The sequence below is a fragment of the Stenella coeruleoalba genome, assembly GCF_951394435.1.
Source record: "Stenella coeruleoalba genome assembly, chromosome: 8".
In the NCBI taxonomy this organism is placed as follows: Eukaryota; Metazoa; Chordata; class Mammalia; order Artiodactyla; family Delphinidae; genus Stenella; species Stenella coeruleoalba.
The window spans coordinates 6,183,108-6,200,182 of NC_137154.1; the positions used below are offsets into that span (position 1 = coordinate 6,183,108).

The 17,075-nt window shown below is 50.9% G+C and overlaps 1 protein-coding gene across 4 annotated transcripts; it reads right to left on the minus strand.

Moving 5' to 3' along the window:
• Positions 1–3: 3 nt before the first annotated feature.
• Positions 4–16,754, minus strand: BBS1 (Bardet-Biedl syndrome 1). 4 transcript variants are annotated; one of them, XM_079928660.1, is made up of 17 exons: positions 16,673–16,754; positions 16,253–16,329; positions 16,103–16,137; positions 12,853–13,125; positions 12,691–12,737; positions 12,511–12,549; positions 12,316–12,388; positions 10,225–10,356; positions 9,267–9,373; positions 7,595–7,715; positions 7,262–7,420; positions 6,085–6,154; positions 5,337–5,495; positions 2,727–2,860; positions 1,563–1,697; positions 666–752; positions 4–432 (listed from the first exon to the last, which is right to left on the minus strand). In XM_079928660.1, exons 1-17 carry the CDS (start codon positions 16,717–16,719, stop codon positions 346–348), a joined length of 1,782 nt encoding a protein of 593 aa, XP_079784786.1. In that variant the 5' UTR covers positions 16,720–16,754; the 3' UTR covers positions 4–345. The 4 variants fall into 4 exon arrangements, with proteins under 4 accessions (XP_079784786.1, XP_079784784.1, XP_079784783.1 ...); XM_079928658.1 differs by lacking the exon at positions 4–432 and having other exon boundaries at positions 448–752; positions 16,253–16,326; positions 16,673–16,730; XM_079928657.1 differs by lacking the exon at positions 4–432 and having other exon boundaries at positions 448–752; positions 16,673–16,730.
• Positions 16,755–17,075: the final 321 nt, after the last annotated feature.

Below are 17,075 nucleotides of genomic sequence, written 5' to 3' on the forward strand. Positions count from 1 at the left end.
TGGGCCTATGCCCTCATCTCACCTTGAGCACTTCAGAACTCTGCCTTCAGACCTGGGAGTGGCTTCTGGGGAAAAGTGGGGAGAAGAGAGAGCCCAAAGGGCCAATGCCTGGGTTTCCCTGAGGAGGATGGAGCCCAACCTCCTGGGGACTCACTGACCTGCTGCTACAGGTCACCCAGTGGTCAGGGTGGTGAGAAAGGGGCACTAGGAGAGGAGAGGGAGGCTGTTGCCCAGCACACTGCTGCACTGGAGTGGGCCTGTGGCCGTGGACTCTGCCCGGCTCAGTGGAAGGGGCTGGAACTCCCTGGTCCTGATTCCACAGGGGCTTTAACACCGGCTCAGGCGTCAGGCAGCTGCCAGCCCCTCACTCACAGGCATGTTGATATGGGCGCTGAGCAGGGGTGCGCTCTGGCCTTCTCGGAGCACCAGCACCTATGGAGAAGGTGCCCCAGGTAGTAGGGGGCATTCCCCCTTTACCCCTGCTCCTGCAAAGGCCAAGCACGGTCTGGTCTGCACTGGCCCTAGTGCAGGGCTCTGTCAAAGGGGAGGGGGAGGCTGGGAGGCCTCTACTGGGCAGACACCCACCCCATCCTGGCAGCCACCCGGGGGCCTTGTCCGCACTCACTCACACTGACCTCCCCAACTAGTACCAACCGGCAACCCACCTTGATAATGTCTGAGATGCCCTTGTCACTAAGACTCTCCACAAAGGTCTCCAGGGGGTAGTTGAGCCCTGGCACCAGCAAGGGGACCTAAGTTTGGGGACAAAGAGGTAAAGAAGTCAGCCCTCACGCCTAGACAGTGTTTGGTAGATTCCAAAGCACTCTCACACCTGTTGTCCCAGCTGAACTTCAGTGTGCCCTGGCAGGGTGGGCAGGGATGACAAGCCAGTTTGAGGAGGATGTGGGCTCAGTGGGGGGAGAGAATGCCGCAGGGCTGCATGCATGTCCCTAATTAAAGCTAAACCTTTTTTTTTTTTTTCTTTTGGCCACACCGCACAGCAGGCGGGATCTTAGTTCCCCGACCAGGGATCAAACCCGTGCCCCCTGTAGGGGAAACGTGGAGTCTTACCCACTGGGCCACCAGAGAAGTCCCTAAACCTAAACCTCCAACCAAGTCCAGGGCTATTTCTTTCACATCCCAAAGTCTTTCTCAGTTTCTGGTCCTTCCAACTTAGGGTCAAACCTGGACCTGGGGGGAAACAAGGCTCTTCACTCTGGAAGAGTCTCCGTGGGGCTCCCATTCCTGCTGCAGGAGTGGCTAGAAAACAGGGCGGGCTCTGGGACCCCAGAGCACCAACAGGCTTCTGAGAGCAGCACCGGTGAGGCCTGGACTCTCACTGTTCTCCCAGAACCTTCGGTGTGCCTCCCTGAGACCTCTCACAGGCTGGGAGAAAAGCAGCTGAGGCAGGTCTCGGGGGCTCTCCCCAGGGCCCCTGCTGCACCCTAGTCTGGTCTGTGGCTGTAGCCACTTGCCAGCTCCCTCACCTCTGACCTGCGGACATCTAATCCGGCCCCGCCCAAGCTTTCTCACTCCAGGTCTCAGTAAGGTGGGTCCAGTACCTTGAAGAAGGCCCGGGGCAGAGCATAGAGCCCCTCGTTGTACAGGAAGCAGACCAGCAGCCCCAGGATGGGTCGGGCTGTTGAGGTGTTCTGCAGGTGAAGGGTGAGCTTAAAGGTGGGGCCCAGGCCCTGAACCTGTGCAGAGGGTGGGGTGGGGAGAAAGCCCGTAGGACCTAGTGGCCTTGGGGGCCGAATACGGCCTACCCCGGCCCTGCCCGCCCGCTCCCCCTCAGCGCCCTCAAGTCACCTTCCTCGAACCACTCTAATGCACTGTCCATCCGCCCCTCAAAAGGCACGGAGCTCAGAAGCTTGGCTCCGTGTGCAAGGGATGAGCAAAATCCCAGAGCGGAGAAGGGGCTCGACCAAGGCCACTCAGCAAGTTGGTCGGAGGCACAGTTGGCCTGGGGAAGCCGGCCCTGGCTCCCACCTGTGTCCGTGTCCGTGCCCTGCCCCACCCCGCTCTTCGCAGGGCCTGGCCCAACCTCCTCCTCTCGTCCTCTGGTGGCTGCAAGGATTTCACTTTCCTCCCTCTTATCCTCGACTGCTCTGCAGCTGCTTCCTCGCTGTATCTATCCACTTTCTTTAAGGAAAGAGATATCAGAAGCCCAATTGGATCAGACAGCACACCTCAGGGACCCATTTAGAGCCAGCTGGAGCCCTGACGACCTTGAGGTCACTTGTGTCTGAGTACAAGGGGCCCTCATCCTCCTTGTGCCAGTGTAAGTCTCAGGATGGCCCCTTCCCAGTACTGAGCAGTCCCAACTCCTTGGGCTGCCGGCAGTTACCGAAATGAACAGGTTTCTTCCCTGTACCACAGCTGTAAGAGTCCCTCAAGGCTCCTGGGAAGAAACAGCCCAAGGTGACTACCTGTGTGCCCTGCCCCAAGTCTGGGGGCTTGTCTGAGGCACCGCATGGAATAAGGGGGCTGGAGAGCGTGCCCCACTCTGCGGCCAGCCAAGGGGAAGAGGCGGCACAGGAAAGAGGTGAGAGCGCTCTCACAGGGGAGGACGTGAGACTTGGGCCCTGGGCCTGTGGGAAGGTGAGAAGGGGCACGGGGCCTAGTTGCCTTGGGATCCGCTCCTGGGCCGAGGGGTGCCCGCACAGCCCTGACCTCTGCCCTCCTGGCCCCGAGGTGGCTGATGCCCCCGCCACGTGGGTGCTCACCACAGCGTGCAGCTTGAGCGGCTCCCGCGCCGTCGCAGACACGGGGCTCAGGCTGGACTCGAGGGCCTGCGCGTAGGCGCGGGCGGCCCGGAGGCGCAGCAGGTAGAGGTCTGCCTGGAAGGCCCGGTGCATGGCTGAGGGGGCACACAGAGGGCCGGTGCTGGACGCGAGGCGGGAGGAGGGGGCAGGGCCGGGGGAGAGGGTGCTGCTCAGGCGGCCGTGGGGAGAGCGCGAGAGGAAGGCACAGTGGGCAGAGGCTGGGAACGCGGGCAACGGGAGGACTGAGGTCCCACAGCCAGCCCCTGGTGACACTGGACGCTGCGGACCACTCCCTGCTCCTGCTTCCTGGTTCTCGCACCACCTGGCTGCCCACACAACCGCAGCCTCCTTTGCTGGCTCCTTCTAGTAAGGGCTGGGGTTCCCTCGAGTTTTGTCCTTGGTCTTCTTCTCATCCTCTGTCTTCCTCGCTGCCCCATCCATGTCCTGCCCCAGCTGTGACCACCCCAAAGAGGAACAACCACGAGCTCCTGAGGGCAGGGGTGCATCAGGGTCCGGCCCACGTCTGCACCTGGTACTGTGCACTCATCTTGGGCAGCTCAGCGCCTGGCCTACCTGCTGCTTCTAACTGCCTGATGGGCACCTCCACCTGGACGTCCCATCAACCCCTGGAGCTCAACGCTGCGGAAACCAACCTCATTTCCCTAACTCCGTCACTGCATCCCCATCCATCAAGTCACCCAGGTTCACCCCTCACAGCTAATCATTGGCCAAGGTCGGATGACCCTTCCTCAGGGCCTCTCCAGAGCCCGCTCCCTCCCCTCCATCCCACTGTCCCTACTTTCCAGACTGAGCACCTTGGTCAGCCAGTCTGTCCTTGCTCCTTGTGCCTGCGAGGAGCCTTCTGCCATTCAGAAGCTTTCATCTTTATGTTACCCCATCCTTTCATCTTTCCTTTTTCCTCTAATACTTTCACAGTTCATTTTTAATTTACCCAGAATTAACTTTTGTGTTTGGTATGAGGTAGAGTTCTAACTTTTTTTCTAGAAACAAGTTGTCCTAATTATGTTTCTTGGACAGTCTCTCCTTCCCCCACTAATTTGAAATGACACATCTATCATATACTGACTTTCCACGCGTACAAGGGTGTGTTTCTGGACTTCCTAAACGTGCCACTGAGCTGTATCAATTCCCATACTGATGCCACAGCTGCTAATTCCTACAAATTCATAGTTCATTCTGCTATCTGATAGGCTGAGTCTCCTCATTCTTATTTTCCCCAAACTTCTTAGATTTACTCTTAGAATCAACTGGTCAAGTCCTCAAAATAAAACCCATAGGGATTTTAACTGTAACTTTGCTATGTTTCTAGATTAATTTCAGAAGCTGTTAACTAATCAACAGCTTTACAACTTTAGGTCTTACGACCCTGAGACTTGGTAAGTCTCATCATTTAAATATTCAGGTGGTCTTTCCTGTTCTTTAAAGCAGTTTTATAATTTTCTTTATTAGACTTTGTATGTTTTCTTGTTAAGTTTACGTCTAAGGATTTCTTTGCTATCGTGAATGGAAACTTTCTCTTTTCTAACTGGATACTGTTGGTATATACAAAAGCTATTGATTCTTGCTATTTTCATTATACCTTAGAGAACTGCTTAATTATTTCTCTAATATATCAGTTGCTTCTCTTGGGTTCTCTAGGCTACAACAGCCTGCTAGCTATTTTCTTTATCTTGTAATTTATCCTTTAAACTGTAAGCCAGATTCCTTTCAAAGACAGAGGGGGTTGAGTTACTGTATTTTTCTGCTTAACATCTTTCCCATCTCTCCACTACACGGAATAAACCAAAACATCTTAACTTTGCATTCCAGACCCTTTCGGAGCCAGCTGACCTGCTTTCCCAGCCTCCCCGCTGGCCACTGAGCCTTCCTGCACTGCACCCGCAGCTACATGACAGATGCTGCTTAGATCCAGGTAGGGCCCTGCGCCTTTTCCCAAGCCTCTTCCTAAATCGCCCTCCCCTCTCCCTCTCTGGCTGGTAGGCTTATAATCAGCTTTTGGGGCCAAATCCAATATCATCTCTCTCTGAAGCCTTTCCCAGGCTCCCAGGCAAACACACTCCCTTGTGTGTCTCAACAGCCCTCTGCAGAGACTTATTCTACACCTGTCATGCAACATGAAGTTAGTAAGGTCTACTGAGCTCTTTAGGTAGGGACTGGCCTAATTCTAGGCACCCGGCACAAGGCCTGGCATAATCATAGGTATTAAGTGAATGAATGAATGAACAAAAGAGCAGGAAAATCAAATAGGATAAGGAAGAACCTCGATCAGATTCTACTTCTCTCATGAGACTTCCTCCATCTAAAAGTGGCTGCTCCCTCCTCGAGTTCTAAGGGCTCTCGCCCTCACCCACAGCACCTTCCCCCTTGAGCTGTAGCTCTTTGTTGGCAGGGTGTACCTCCTAGGCTGTCTCTGGGCTTCCAGAGGCATGAGACCCACCCGGTTCACCCAGGTCTCCTCCCACTGCTCAGGGCACCCAGGCGGCATTCACCCAGTTCCTGCTGCTTTGGCGCAAGGGAGGAGGAAGAGGAAGGAGCCAGCCTGAATCTCACCGGTGCCGGCTTCCCGCTCTCGCAGTGTCTGATCCACGTAAAGCCGGGTCTTTCGGGGCATGTTGAGTTTCATGGCCTGGGCTGGTGGGGGACCTGCTTCACCTCCCCCCTCCACAAACACTGCTGTGCGCTTCAGGATCTTGATAATCAGGCCACCACCTAGGGAGGAGGACAGGCAGAAGCAGATTTGTCCTCCCCATTTCTACCCTACGTTCCCATTCTTTCTTCCCAAACAATCTGTCTCATATCGACCCATTTCAGTCTTCCTCCTGAGACTCTGAGTTTCTGGAAGGAATGAAGTGTGTCCTACCATTAATTCATACATTCATTTAGCAGCTGATTTACTTGTTTATTTTTGGCTGCACCACTCTGCTTGCGGGATCTTACTTCCCTGACCAGGGATCGAACCCGGGCCCCCTGTAGTGGAAGTGCAGAGCCCTAACCACTGGACCGCCAGGGAATTCCCTAGTAGTTATTTATTGACCACTGTGATGTTCCAGTTCTGCATTGTGGCGGATACTGGGGTGAACTGGAGACACAGCCAGGGCCTGGCCCCCAGGTAGTGACATCAGACTGCTGGTGAGCTGTCCCCAGTGAAGGCCCAGCCCAGACAGGACGTGTCTGCAAGCCCTGCTTTCCAAACCTAGGCCCACCAATGTTCCACATCCGCCTCCTCTTCTTTCCCAGGATCTGGCCTATCTCACTGACTCCCAACTTTAAAACCCCTGCCAGGCCTGACTTGTCTCACCTCGTGTAGTCATGATGAGGGTGTGATCTTCCCGCCCGTAGCGGCCAAAGCAAAGGCTGGTCACTGCATCCTACGGTGGCGATGTCAGAGTTTAGCTGGGAAAATGACTCAGTGAGGAGAGCAAGTCTGGGGGGAGGGGGATAAGGCTTGGAGACCCCAGATATGATGTAAGAGGTGAGATGTGAGGCGAGGCCTGGAGCCACGCTGCCTCTAATCCCAGCCCCCTCCTCACTGCCACGGCCACAGTTCCAGACTGAACATCACTGGCTTTGGGGTCAGCTTTCTAAGAGGTCTCCCAGCCTAGTCTTCCTCCCCAGTGTCTTTCACACTGCTGCCTCTGCTGCCTTTCAAAAATACAAATATGACCACACCTATTCCCTGCTGAAAAACCTCCAGTGGCTTTTGCCCTCCTTGTCAGGACATTCAAGGCCTTCCGCATCTGACGCCAACTTGCCTTTTCTATCAGTTCTCTCCCTGCCCTTTCCCCAACCCACACACCACACCGCCTGCCCTCCCAGCAGCCTGTGGTCCAAACCAGCTGCTTTCCAATTTTACATTGTGACATATGACACTTTATACATACAAGTACACAAAGTTTCACATGTGATATATTCTGAACTTCTTTTTTCTGGTTCTGTTGCTGGCCTATTAAATTGATATTGTTTGAAAAAGTCTGGTCCAGATTCATCAAACTACCTGGACTCCTTTAAAGAACACTCATGCCTCTCAGCCTTTGTTCATGTTATTTCCAGTCTGGAATATTCTATCTCCATTTATCCACTCCATTTATCGAAGCAGACTGCTTCGAGGCCCAGCTGAATTGTGGTTTGCCCTGTGAAATGGCCCCTGAGTTCCGTCCCCATTTATCCTTCACCCCCCCTGCCCCCAGTCACTGGGCTGCCTCTGTGCTTTTTCAGTGCTTTGCTCTGCTTTAGTCTGCCTTGTATTTGAATCGGCTGTGTCTCTAGCTGGCTATCACTTCAGACTGTAAGTTCCCCGACAGTAAGGATTCAGTCACTGATTTATCCTTCTAATACAGTGAGTTGTGCATATGGGATGCTCAACGAATGTTTTCAAAATGCATCAGAAGTTAAGGGTGGCAGGTGGAGTGGGGTCAGGAGAGGCAGTGAAGGGGCCCCACAGGCGGGAGCGGGGCAAGGAGGAGGCAGCAGCTCACCGGCGTGCGGACGATGCTGAGCAGGGCCTTGTCGCGGTAGATGCGGACCTCTCCGTTGGCCAGTCCGGCCATGACGGCCTGCAGGCCCCGGGAGCGCTGCTCCAGGAGGTTCATGGTCAGGATGGCTGCGGGCATCTGCACTGTCCACAGCCTCTTACCCTGCGTGGGGGGCAGGGGACGGCTAAATGTCTGCAGGGGGCTCAGGGCTTAAGAGTGGAAAGAAGGGGTGGCTGGAGTTGCTGGGAAGGGAAGGCCGGAAGGGCTCGCCTGCTGAGGGGGACTAAGGAGGCACGGGTGGAGGGGCTGGGGCTGGTGCTTGCCCAGAGGCCACACCTTGTGGGTGAAGCCATGCAGGCTGTCTTGGTTGCTGCCCACCACCAGGACCTTGTGAACCCGGACAAGCCCCACAGGCTGGGCACTCAGCTCGATGCAGTACTTGGGGCGCTTGGAGTCTCTGTGGAATAAAGACACACTCTCCCAGCCCCAGAGGAAGCCTCTCTCCTTCCCCGGCTGACCCTCCTCTTTCCAAGCCCCACAGACTACCCTGGCAGGAACCTTGGCCCACAGCAGATGACTGCGCTGTTAGTTCCACCTCTGTGACTTAGTAGCTGCACGACCTTGGATAACAGGAAGTGTGTCTTCCCTCCTAGTCTTCCTCTCAACTTTACCACAGTAATTTGTGTGATAACCTGGCACTTACCAGTTTACAGTGAGCGCACTGCAGGTTAGACAAAGTAACGGACTGACGCAGTTTAGTAATTCATCAGAAAAGCATGAGGAGTTTATTCTGTGTAAATGCACTGTTCTCAGTTTCCTGGCCTCTGAGTCTTAATTTCTCTTATCCAGAAAGTAGGGATAATTCCTGTCTGTCCATCACAGGCTCTAGCCCACCTTGCTTAAGTCTGAGCCAGAGTCATCTCCCACCTGATGACTCCTCTGAGAGCTTCCCCACTGGTCTCCGGGACTCCTTCCAATCTACCCTCCACCCAGCACGGTAATCTTTAAAAAATGTAAACGGGTCATGTCATTCTTCTGAGTAAAACCCCATAATAGTTTTCTACTGCACTTCGGATAAAATCCAAAATCTTTACCATGTCCCACCAGGTCCTGCATGAGCCGACCCTGGTCTCTACGTCATGTCTTGACACCAAGCTTGAGTGGCACAAGATAATGTCTTTCCCACCTAGAGTTCGCTTAAATTTCCTCTGCCTGTAACACTCTTGCTTCACTTTTGCGGAGCACAGGCTCCGGACGCGCAGGCTCAGCGGCCATGGCTCATGGGCCCAGCTGCTCCGCGGCATGTGGGATCCTCCCGGACTGGGGCACGAACCTGTGTCCCCTGCATCAGCAGGTGGACTCTCAACCACTGCGCCACCAGGGAAGCCCTTGCTTCACTTTCTGAACAACTGGCTCCTTCTTAACCTTCAAGTCATCTCCCCAGACAGGCATTCGCTGATCACCCTGACCCCATTGTTTTTTCCCATTGAGCCTATATTTTTCCTCCATAGCATGCATCCAGTTTGCAATATTACCTTGGTTTGTTGACCTTAATATCTATCTTCCCACAAGGGCAGGGACTTTGTTATGTTTTGTTCATCAATATATCCCCAACACCTTATACAATGCTTCATACATAGTAGGTGCTCGAAAACATTTCTTGAATTAAAAAAAATGACTGTTGAGAAATATCAAACTAATGCATAAGGAAATGTCACATACCTATAAAAGCAACAGAATAAGTATGAGAGACTATTTTCATTTCTTCTAATATCTGATTGCATCACTCGTGTTACGGCCACCCGGCCCAGTCTCTCACTTTGCCAGGCCCCATCGGACGAGCCTCCACATGTCCCCTGTGCTCAAGGGCTCTGCCTCCTATATGAAGTTCTCAGCTCTTTCCATTCCCACATTCCAGCCCCAAAGCCCCCTGCTCATCTTACAAGCCCTCAAGACCACCAGGTTTCTGAGATGTTCCTCTAGCCCCAGAGACCACGGATGTGGCTACCTTCTCAGCATATAGATGTTCCCGTTGCGGCAGGCAGCAGCAAGACGGAACTCCACATCGAACTGGCCAGAAACCTCCAGGAAGACGGGGACGCTGGGTAGGCTCATCTGCAAAGAACAGACTCAAACATCCCGATTTCCCTGGAGCCCCAGCCCTTCCCTGACCTGAAGTAATTCCTCCAAGTCCCAATCTCCTCACTCACACCCTGCTGGTCACAGTTTAAACTTGTACAATTTTTCTGGAAGGAAACTCGGCAACATGTAGCCCTTTGACTAAACTCGGCCACTTCTAGGAATGCATCGTAAGGAAGCATTTAGATAAGCACGCAAAGATGTTTGGGCAAGGAAGCCCACTGAGGTGGTGTTAATAATAGCAAAAAACTGCAGACAAATGTACAATAGGTGACAGGGTACATCTATATAATCGATGTTGTGTGGCCTTTGCAAAGGCTGATGTGGTTTTATATAGATATGGAAAGATATTGATAAGCTTCTGCTACATGAAAACAGTAGCTTACATGATCCTATGCCAAGAGGCCATATTTGTAAAAAAAAAAAAAATTATGTAAAATTATATATCTGTGTCTAAATATGAAAATGTCTGGAAAGACTTATGCCAAAGACTTATCTGTGGGTGGTAGGATTTGGGGATATATATCTTTTTCTTTTCTTCTTCTTCTTTTTTTTTTTTTTTTGTGGCCCCATCACAGGGCATGCGGGATCTTAGTTCCCTGACCAGGGCTTGAACCCGTGCCCCCTGCAGTGGAAGCACAGAGTCTTAACCACTGGACCGCCAGGCAAGTCCCTATATCTCTTTCTTTATGCTTATCTACATTTTATAATTTTCCACAGTGAACACATATTACCAAGAACTAACTGGGGGGCAGGAGATATTGGGGAACAGGGGAGGGAATGGAGCCTGGGCCACGGGTGTGCCCACGGCCAGGCCCCACACTGACCTTGGCCAAAACAGTGAAGGCTTCTGGGTCCAGTACCAGGAGCTCCTTGTTCTCAGTGCCCAGCACCAGGCAGGACACAGCGTCCTCGTCAGCCAGGTTCTTCTTTAAGGTGGTCATGGTGGTGATGACTGTCTGCAGAGGGACTGCAGGGGTCACCCAGTAGCTCCCCTCACACCATTCCCCCAGAGACTCCCAGGACGCCCCAGGAAGAAAGAGGGCAAAGGAGGAGGAAGAGTATCAGAGATGTGACAGAAGATTTATGTACAAAGGTGTTTACTGCAACAAACCTAACTTTCTAACAAAAGAGGATTGTCTAAGTCAATTATAAACTATCTGTATGATAAAAAACCCATGCAGTCATTTACAAAAATCACATTTTACAAGAACACTCAGTGACAGGGAGGATGCTTCTAACGTATTAAGAGAAAACACAGGTAAAAAGTTATGTTAGTATTATCCCAGTTAAAAAAAAAATATGAATAAAAAAACATGCTGGAAAGCTAAACCCTTAAATACAAACACTGGTTATCTCTGGACAATGAGATCATAGGTGATGTTTAATTTCTCCATTGTGCTTTCCTACAGTTTCTACAGTGGGCATATGTTCTTTTTCTAATTGTGATTGGAGAGAAAACAAAAGAGAAGGGGATGATCCCTTTTTTAGGAATTTCTCCTATGGAAGTAACTTAGCGGGACTAAAATGTTTCTTTGGATAAAGCTGTTCATTGTGTGACTATCTTTAAGATAAAAAAAAAGGAATGATCCTCAATGCCTAGTGGAAGGAGAAAAGTTATAGAAACATGGATGTTAGTGGCTCCCAATCATGTGACCATGCACATACTTGGAACGATGGCCTCCCCAAAACTGCATCTTTTAAGCAATACTTACTTCATTTACTTCCTGATTTTAAAAGTACTCAATGATAGTGACACCTGTGGACCTCAGCTGCTGCTCGGCAGGAGAGAACAATGTTTCTCACAGAATTGTCTAAGGCTAGCCAAAGGCTGAGGTATGTGTTGGTCAGTGTGTTCGGCTCACGTGGCCTCTACAGGAAGTAGCCGGTTCCCCTGCGGCTTTCTGAAATGCAGGGACAGCTATGGGAGCCCATCCCTGGGCTAGAGTCAGGAACCCCTAGGTCAGGAACCACTGGAGTTCATCAACGAATAGGATCATCAATAAAGCCATTAAAAGCATAACTAAGAAAAATATGAAGTGCATAAAAAGGAGACATTTCTTCTCCAATGACCTGCGTGTGAATAGTTACATAAACTATGAATGAAATAATGAATAATCAATGAAATAATCAAGGGGTCACTTGATTAAAAATGGAGTTCTTCAAGACTAATGCTCAAGATATAATGTTATGTACTCAAGGGAAGCAGGATATAAAAGCATATTTATAAAGGAAATGTACCAAGCTGGTAAGAGGACCTCTGAGTAGTGAGTGTAGTCACTTACATTTCTCCTTTATATTTCTCTTTATTTTCAAAGTTTTCTCTAATGAAAATATATTACCTTTACCCCCAAGATGATAAAAGTTATATAAAGCTACATAACTATATATCAATTCAAAGCTGTCACTGTGGGGCTTCCCTCGTGGCACAGTGGTTAGGAATCCGCCTGCCAGTGCAGGGGACATAGGTTCAAGCCCTGGTCTGGGAAGATCCCACATGCCGTGGAACAACTAAGCCCGTGCGCCACAACTACTGAGCCCATGTGCCACAACTACTGAGCCCGGGCGCCTAGAGCCCGTGCTCCGCAACAAGAGAAGCTACCGCAATGAGAAGCCTGCGCACCGCAACGAAGAGTAGCCCCCGCTCACCGCAACTAGAGAAAGCCCACGTGCAGCAACAAAAGCCCAATGCAGCAAAAAAATTTTTAAATGAAAATAAATACATTTGTTAAAAAAAAAAAGCTGTTACTGTTAACTGGAAAGTAGAAGCCCTGCAGCTTTGTGACTATATATGTGGAAGGGTAACTGCAAAGTAAAACTAGTCGCATTTGGCTGTAGAATTTACCACTAACGTTACATCGTCTTTTAAAAAAACTGTCCTTATTTTTTCTAGGGAAATAAGAAGAGAGGGGCAGTACCTGCCGCCTGATGGACTTGGACTTGTGCTGGTTCACAAATGCCTCCATTTCACTCAGCTCCAGCTGCAGAAACCTGGACACACAGAGCACTGACACCTGCATGCCTTGGGCCTGGCTGCTCTCCCCAGGCCACTCCAGGGCCGCTCCCTCCCCGCTGGGAACTTCTGGAGCCCTGGCCCTCCAGAGGGCCCTTACCTGAGTGACTGTACAGACAAAGGCACCTCTGCCTTCTCCCTGTAAGGAGAGGGACCATCATGGCAGGTTTAGTTAAGGAACAGGGCCTGGGGTTCAGACTGCGGGCTCTGGGATGAAGGCGTAGGGGTGGGGGAATGAGGGAGGGGTAGGAGGCATACGAAGGGGGAAGTGGGATCTCACCGGATGCCCTCCAGCATCTCCTTCAGGGTCAGGGGGTCAATCCGGTCCTGTGCCAGCATGGGAAGAAGGTACAGCCTGTGAGCACCAGAGCCAGGCAGGGAACGAGGACAACCCCAAGGCTGCTACCTTCGCCTTCTTGTTCTCATCCCGCACATCACTCACCTCTTTGGCCTGGTTCCAAAGGTCCTGTTCCAGGGGGTTTGGAGGCAACTGGGGCAGGCTGAACTTGAAGTAGGGCCTGAGATTCTTATACACATACACGCAAGGGCCTGACGCGAGTGCCAGCGCTGGTGTCCGGGGTTCGTGTTGCTCCATGAAGAAGGTGGCAGCAGCGGCTGGCAGGGCAGGTAGCGGGCTTTCGCTCAGCACTGTGGGCCCTTTAAGCACCTTCAGGCGGGGCTGCTGCCCACCTGGGCCAAGGTCCCCCACCACCAGCTGTAGAGAGAGGCAGGCTGATTCCTGGCTCAGGGTCTAAAGACCACCCCCGCTACTGCCCCTCTTCTTGGGCTTAGCTCTTTGCTGGTGCACATTCATATACGCTCACAATGCACCATGGGTGGGTGGGGGAAGGGCAAAGGCTTTGCAAGAAGGCTTGTAAGCTGTGTGACCTTGGGAAAACTGATGCAACTTCCTGAGCCACAGTTTTCCCACGTGCAAAAGGGGAATACCTACCATACGACACTTGTAGTGAAAATCAAATGAGATAATCAACTAGAGAACCTAGCGAGGAGTAGGTGGCAGCTCATGTTTTCATTGCTTGTTCAGTAAACATTTCTTCAGGGCCTGCTCCATGCCAGGCACTGTTCTAGACACTGGAACAGTTGCTGAGGTCAGTGGGGGGCCTGAAACTCATATCTGGGCTCTGAGGCCTGGCTTCCAAACAGGAACAGAGCTAAAGATGCAGAACCAGTCACGCAGAGCAGGATGTGCTCTATGGACCCAGAGAGGAGAACCCAGCTCCTCAGCCTGTCTTTTCTACCCTCCAAGCCACCGTAGCTGTCATGCAAACCCATTCTCCTGAGTGAGGCCTTCAAGGCCCCTCTGATCTGGTTCCCAACTTGTTTTCTAACACCTCCCTATCCATGCTATGCCCCAGCCAGAATGCGGGCTGCCACAGAATGCCCGGATTCTGCGCATGTAGTGTGCTAGGAGCCACACCAGTAACTTCATGCATCCTTTCATTTAATCCTAGCAACAACCTGTGAGGTAGGTACGATTATTAGCCTCATTTCACAAATGAGGAAGCTGTGGCTTAGAGATGTTAGGTAAAAGTCACCCGGCTAGTAAGTGGTAGAGCTAGGACCTGAACCTAGGTCTGTCTGTATCCAAAGCCGGTGGTCTTAACTATTATTTCATATTGGCCTCAACTTTCTAATTTCAAATTTGCTCTTTCCAAATATGTTGTGAACTTCCAAGCCTCTCTGCCTCTGCTTGTGCTGTTCCCTCTGCCTGGAATGCCCTCCTCTCTTCCATGCCTTCTTGGGACACTTCATTCATCCTTCAGCACCAGTTCATGTTACTGCCCTCTAGTGCCTCCTGATAGAGTCACTGTTCTTTCATTGGTGCTCCCGTAATAATTTCCGTATATTCTATTTTAGCATCCACTCATCTACCCCAAAAATATTTATCAATTATCTAATTTGTGCCAGGCACTGGGTTAGATGCTTGGAATCGACAGTAAGCAAACTAGCCATTGGAAAAGTTATTACACAAAAGCATTACCATTTCACATTAGTTATTGGGTCTGTGATTTCTCTACCCTTCACTGCTGTCAGCCCAGCGCCAAGCATACACTAGGTGTTCAGTCAACATCATGGATGAATTAAGGGCATTGTCTATATCTCCTTCTGACTATGGACTGGCTCATTTCTAAGTTTAGTGTGTGCACAACACCTGACACACAGAAGGGGTTCACTGTATGCTTGCCGAATTGTTGAATGATTTATGGATAGGAATTTGGGGGCCAAAGTCACCAAATCTGACTGCACAGTCCATGTAGGGTATGACTCCCTTCAAGCTGCCCACATAACACACCCATTGTGGGTTCACTGCCCTTGCTGAGGGCTGAGCTGACAGGCCCAGGTCTGCCACCTTTTACAAACTCGGTAAACTCAGCCTCTCAGAATCTATTTTCCCACTAATAAATAATATCTATGTATGTGAAACTGCCTCAAAGAGAGTCTACTCCAGACATGTTAACTTCCTTTATTTAGCCCAATATATATCTCAAACTTTTAAAAACCTGTGCCTTCAAAATTTTTTATCTATTTTTCTTCTTCTTTTTTTTTTTTTTGCGGTACACGGGCCTCTCACTGTTGTGGCCTCTCCTGTTGCCGAGCACAGGCTCCAGACGCGCAGGCTCAGCAGCCACAGCTCACAAGCCCAGCTGCTCCGTGGCATGTGGGATCTTCCCGGACCAGGGCATGAACCCGTGTTCCCTGCAACGGCAGGCGGACTCTCAACCACTGCGCCACCAGGGAAGCCCTATTTTTCTTCTTTTTTTAATATTTTCTTGACTACCCCGTGCAGCATGTGGGATCTTAGTTCCCCGACCAGGGGTCGAACCCACGCGCCTTGCATTGGAAGTGTGGACTCTTAACCACTGGACTGCCAGGGAATTCCCCCAATTTTTTATTTCTTTATTTACATTTTATTTACTTACTTTTATATTTTAAATTAAATTTAAAATTTAACCTTTTTATTATGGAAAATTTTCAGTCATATACAAAAGTAGAGAGACTCATATAATGAACCCCCAAATACACACCATCCAGCTTCAACAATGATTAGCTCATGGCTAATCTTAAAATCTATACCCTTTTCTTAAAAAAAAAAAAATTATTTATTTGGCTGCACTGGGGTCTTAGTTGTGGCATGTGGGATCTTTAGTTGGGGCATGTGGGATCTTTAGTTGGGGCATGTGGGATCTAGTTCCCTGACCAGGGATCACACCCGGGCCCCCTGCATTGGGAGCATGGAGTCTTAACCACTGGACCACCAGGGAAGTCCCTATGCCCTTTTTTTTTTTTTTTTTTTTTTTGCTGTACGCGGGCCTCTCACTGTTGTGGCCTCTCCCATCCTTTTGATAAACATAAAACTCTCACTCTCCTCCCTTCTACTTTCCCTCCAGAGTAACGCCCCACCCCCAACCAAGGGATGTGCCCTTCCAGTAAAGAATTACTTCAAGTTAACAAAATTAAGATGCTTTATCTTAGTATAATTTCCGGCAGCATTTTTGCTCTGCTTTACTTTCCGCAGTCTGTACTGTGAAATCAACAGGTTCTCTTCACTTTCCACATTAAAAATAAAATTTAACCCTAAATGTGCTTTTTCAAAGTACACGTTAATTCCAGATTATGCTGAGCTTCTTTGCAGCCATCGGGAAGTCTCACCTCTGGGGTGATATGCTTACCTTGTACTCCCCGTCACCATGCAAATCTGCCAGCTCTGGAAAACATAAAACAGCCATAAGCCAGGGTCTCAGAATTCTAGAGGCTTCCCTACAGAACCATCTGACTCCTCCGTCCCCCAAGAACCGGGGTTCCTGGTCCCAGAGACTCACGCAGGCAGGCGGAAAAGGTGTGGATGTTGGCCATGGGGTCGTAGTGTGCATCCAGCCATTTCGAACTGGCTTCACTGCTGGGAGAAGAGGGAAAGAGTTGCGGGGGGCGCGGAAGATGAATCCCAAGGAAGGGGAAGAAAACTTGCCGGAGCTGGTTTCTGAGAATGAGGTGTGTAGGCAGCTTTGAACTAGGGGTATAGAACATCTGGGTCCAAGTCCAGGCTCCACCACCGGTGCACAGCGACCTCGAGTTACCCACACGCACCCATTCACTCCTTGGGCCTCAGTTTCCCCACTTGATCTCTAAGAGCCCTTCAAGGACCGCCAGCGCTGCTGAGAACCGCAGGAGCCCAGATCCCGGGACCAGGGCACCCTCTTTACATAGGTAGGAAAAGAGGCCTCAAGGACCCCAGCCTTCACCTCTCAGCTCTGCCGCTGTCGGAATCCGACGAAGACGCAGCAGCCATCTTCTCAGGCGTCACCCTGGCAACCAGCTCCGGCAAGCCGCCGCGCAGCGCCTAATAGAGCCCGGGTTCTGGAAAGCTCGCGTATAAAGGTTCCGGGCGCTCAGCTTTCCGGCCCGGGACGCAGAGGCCAGCGAGCAGGATGCTCTGGCTTGTGCCGGGTTTCTAGCTACTGAGATGCAATCCCTCATTCCAGCTCATATCATTTATCCTTGATCCTTCCAGTAGGAGCTTTTGGGCCCTGCAGCTCAGAGTCAGCAGCAGGGCCCTCTGGCTTTGAGCCCTGGAAACGAGCCCTTGTAGTGTTTATGAACAGCAAAACTAACTCCTCCCCTCTTCATCTTCATGGTTAACCGGGT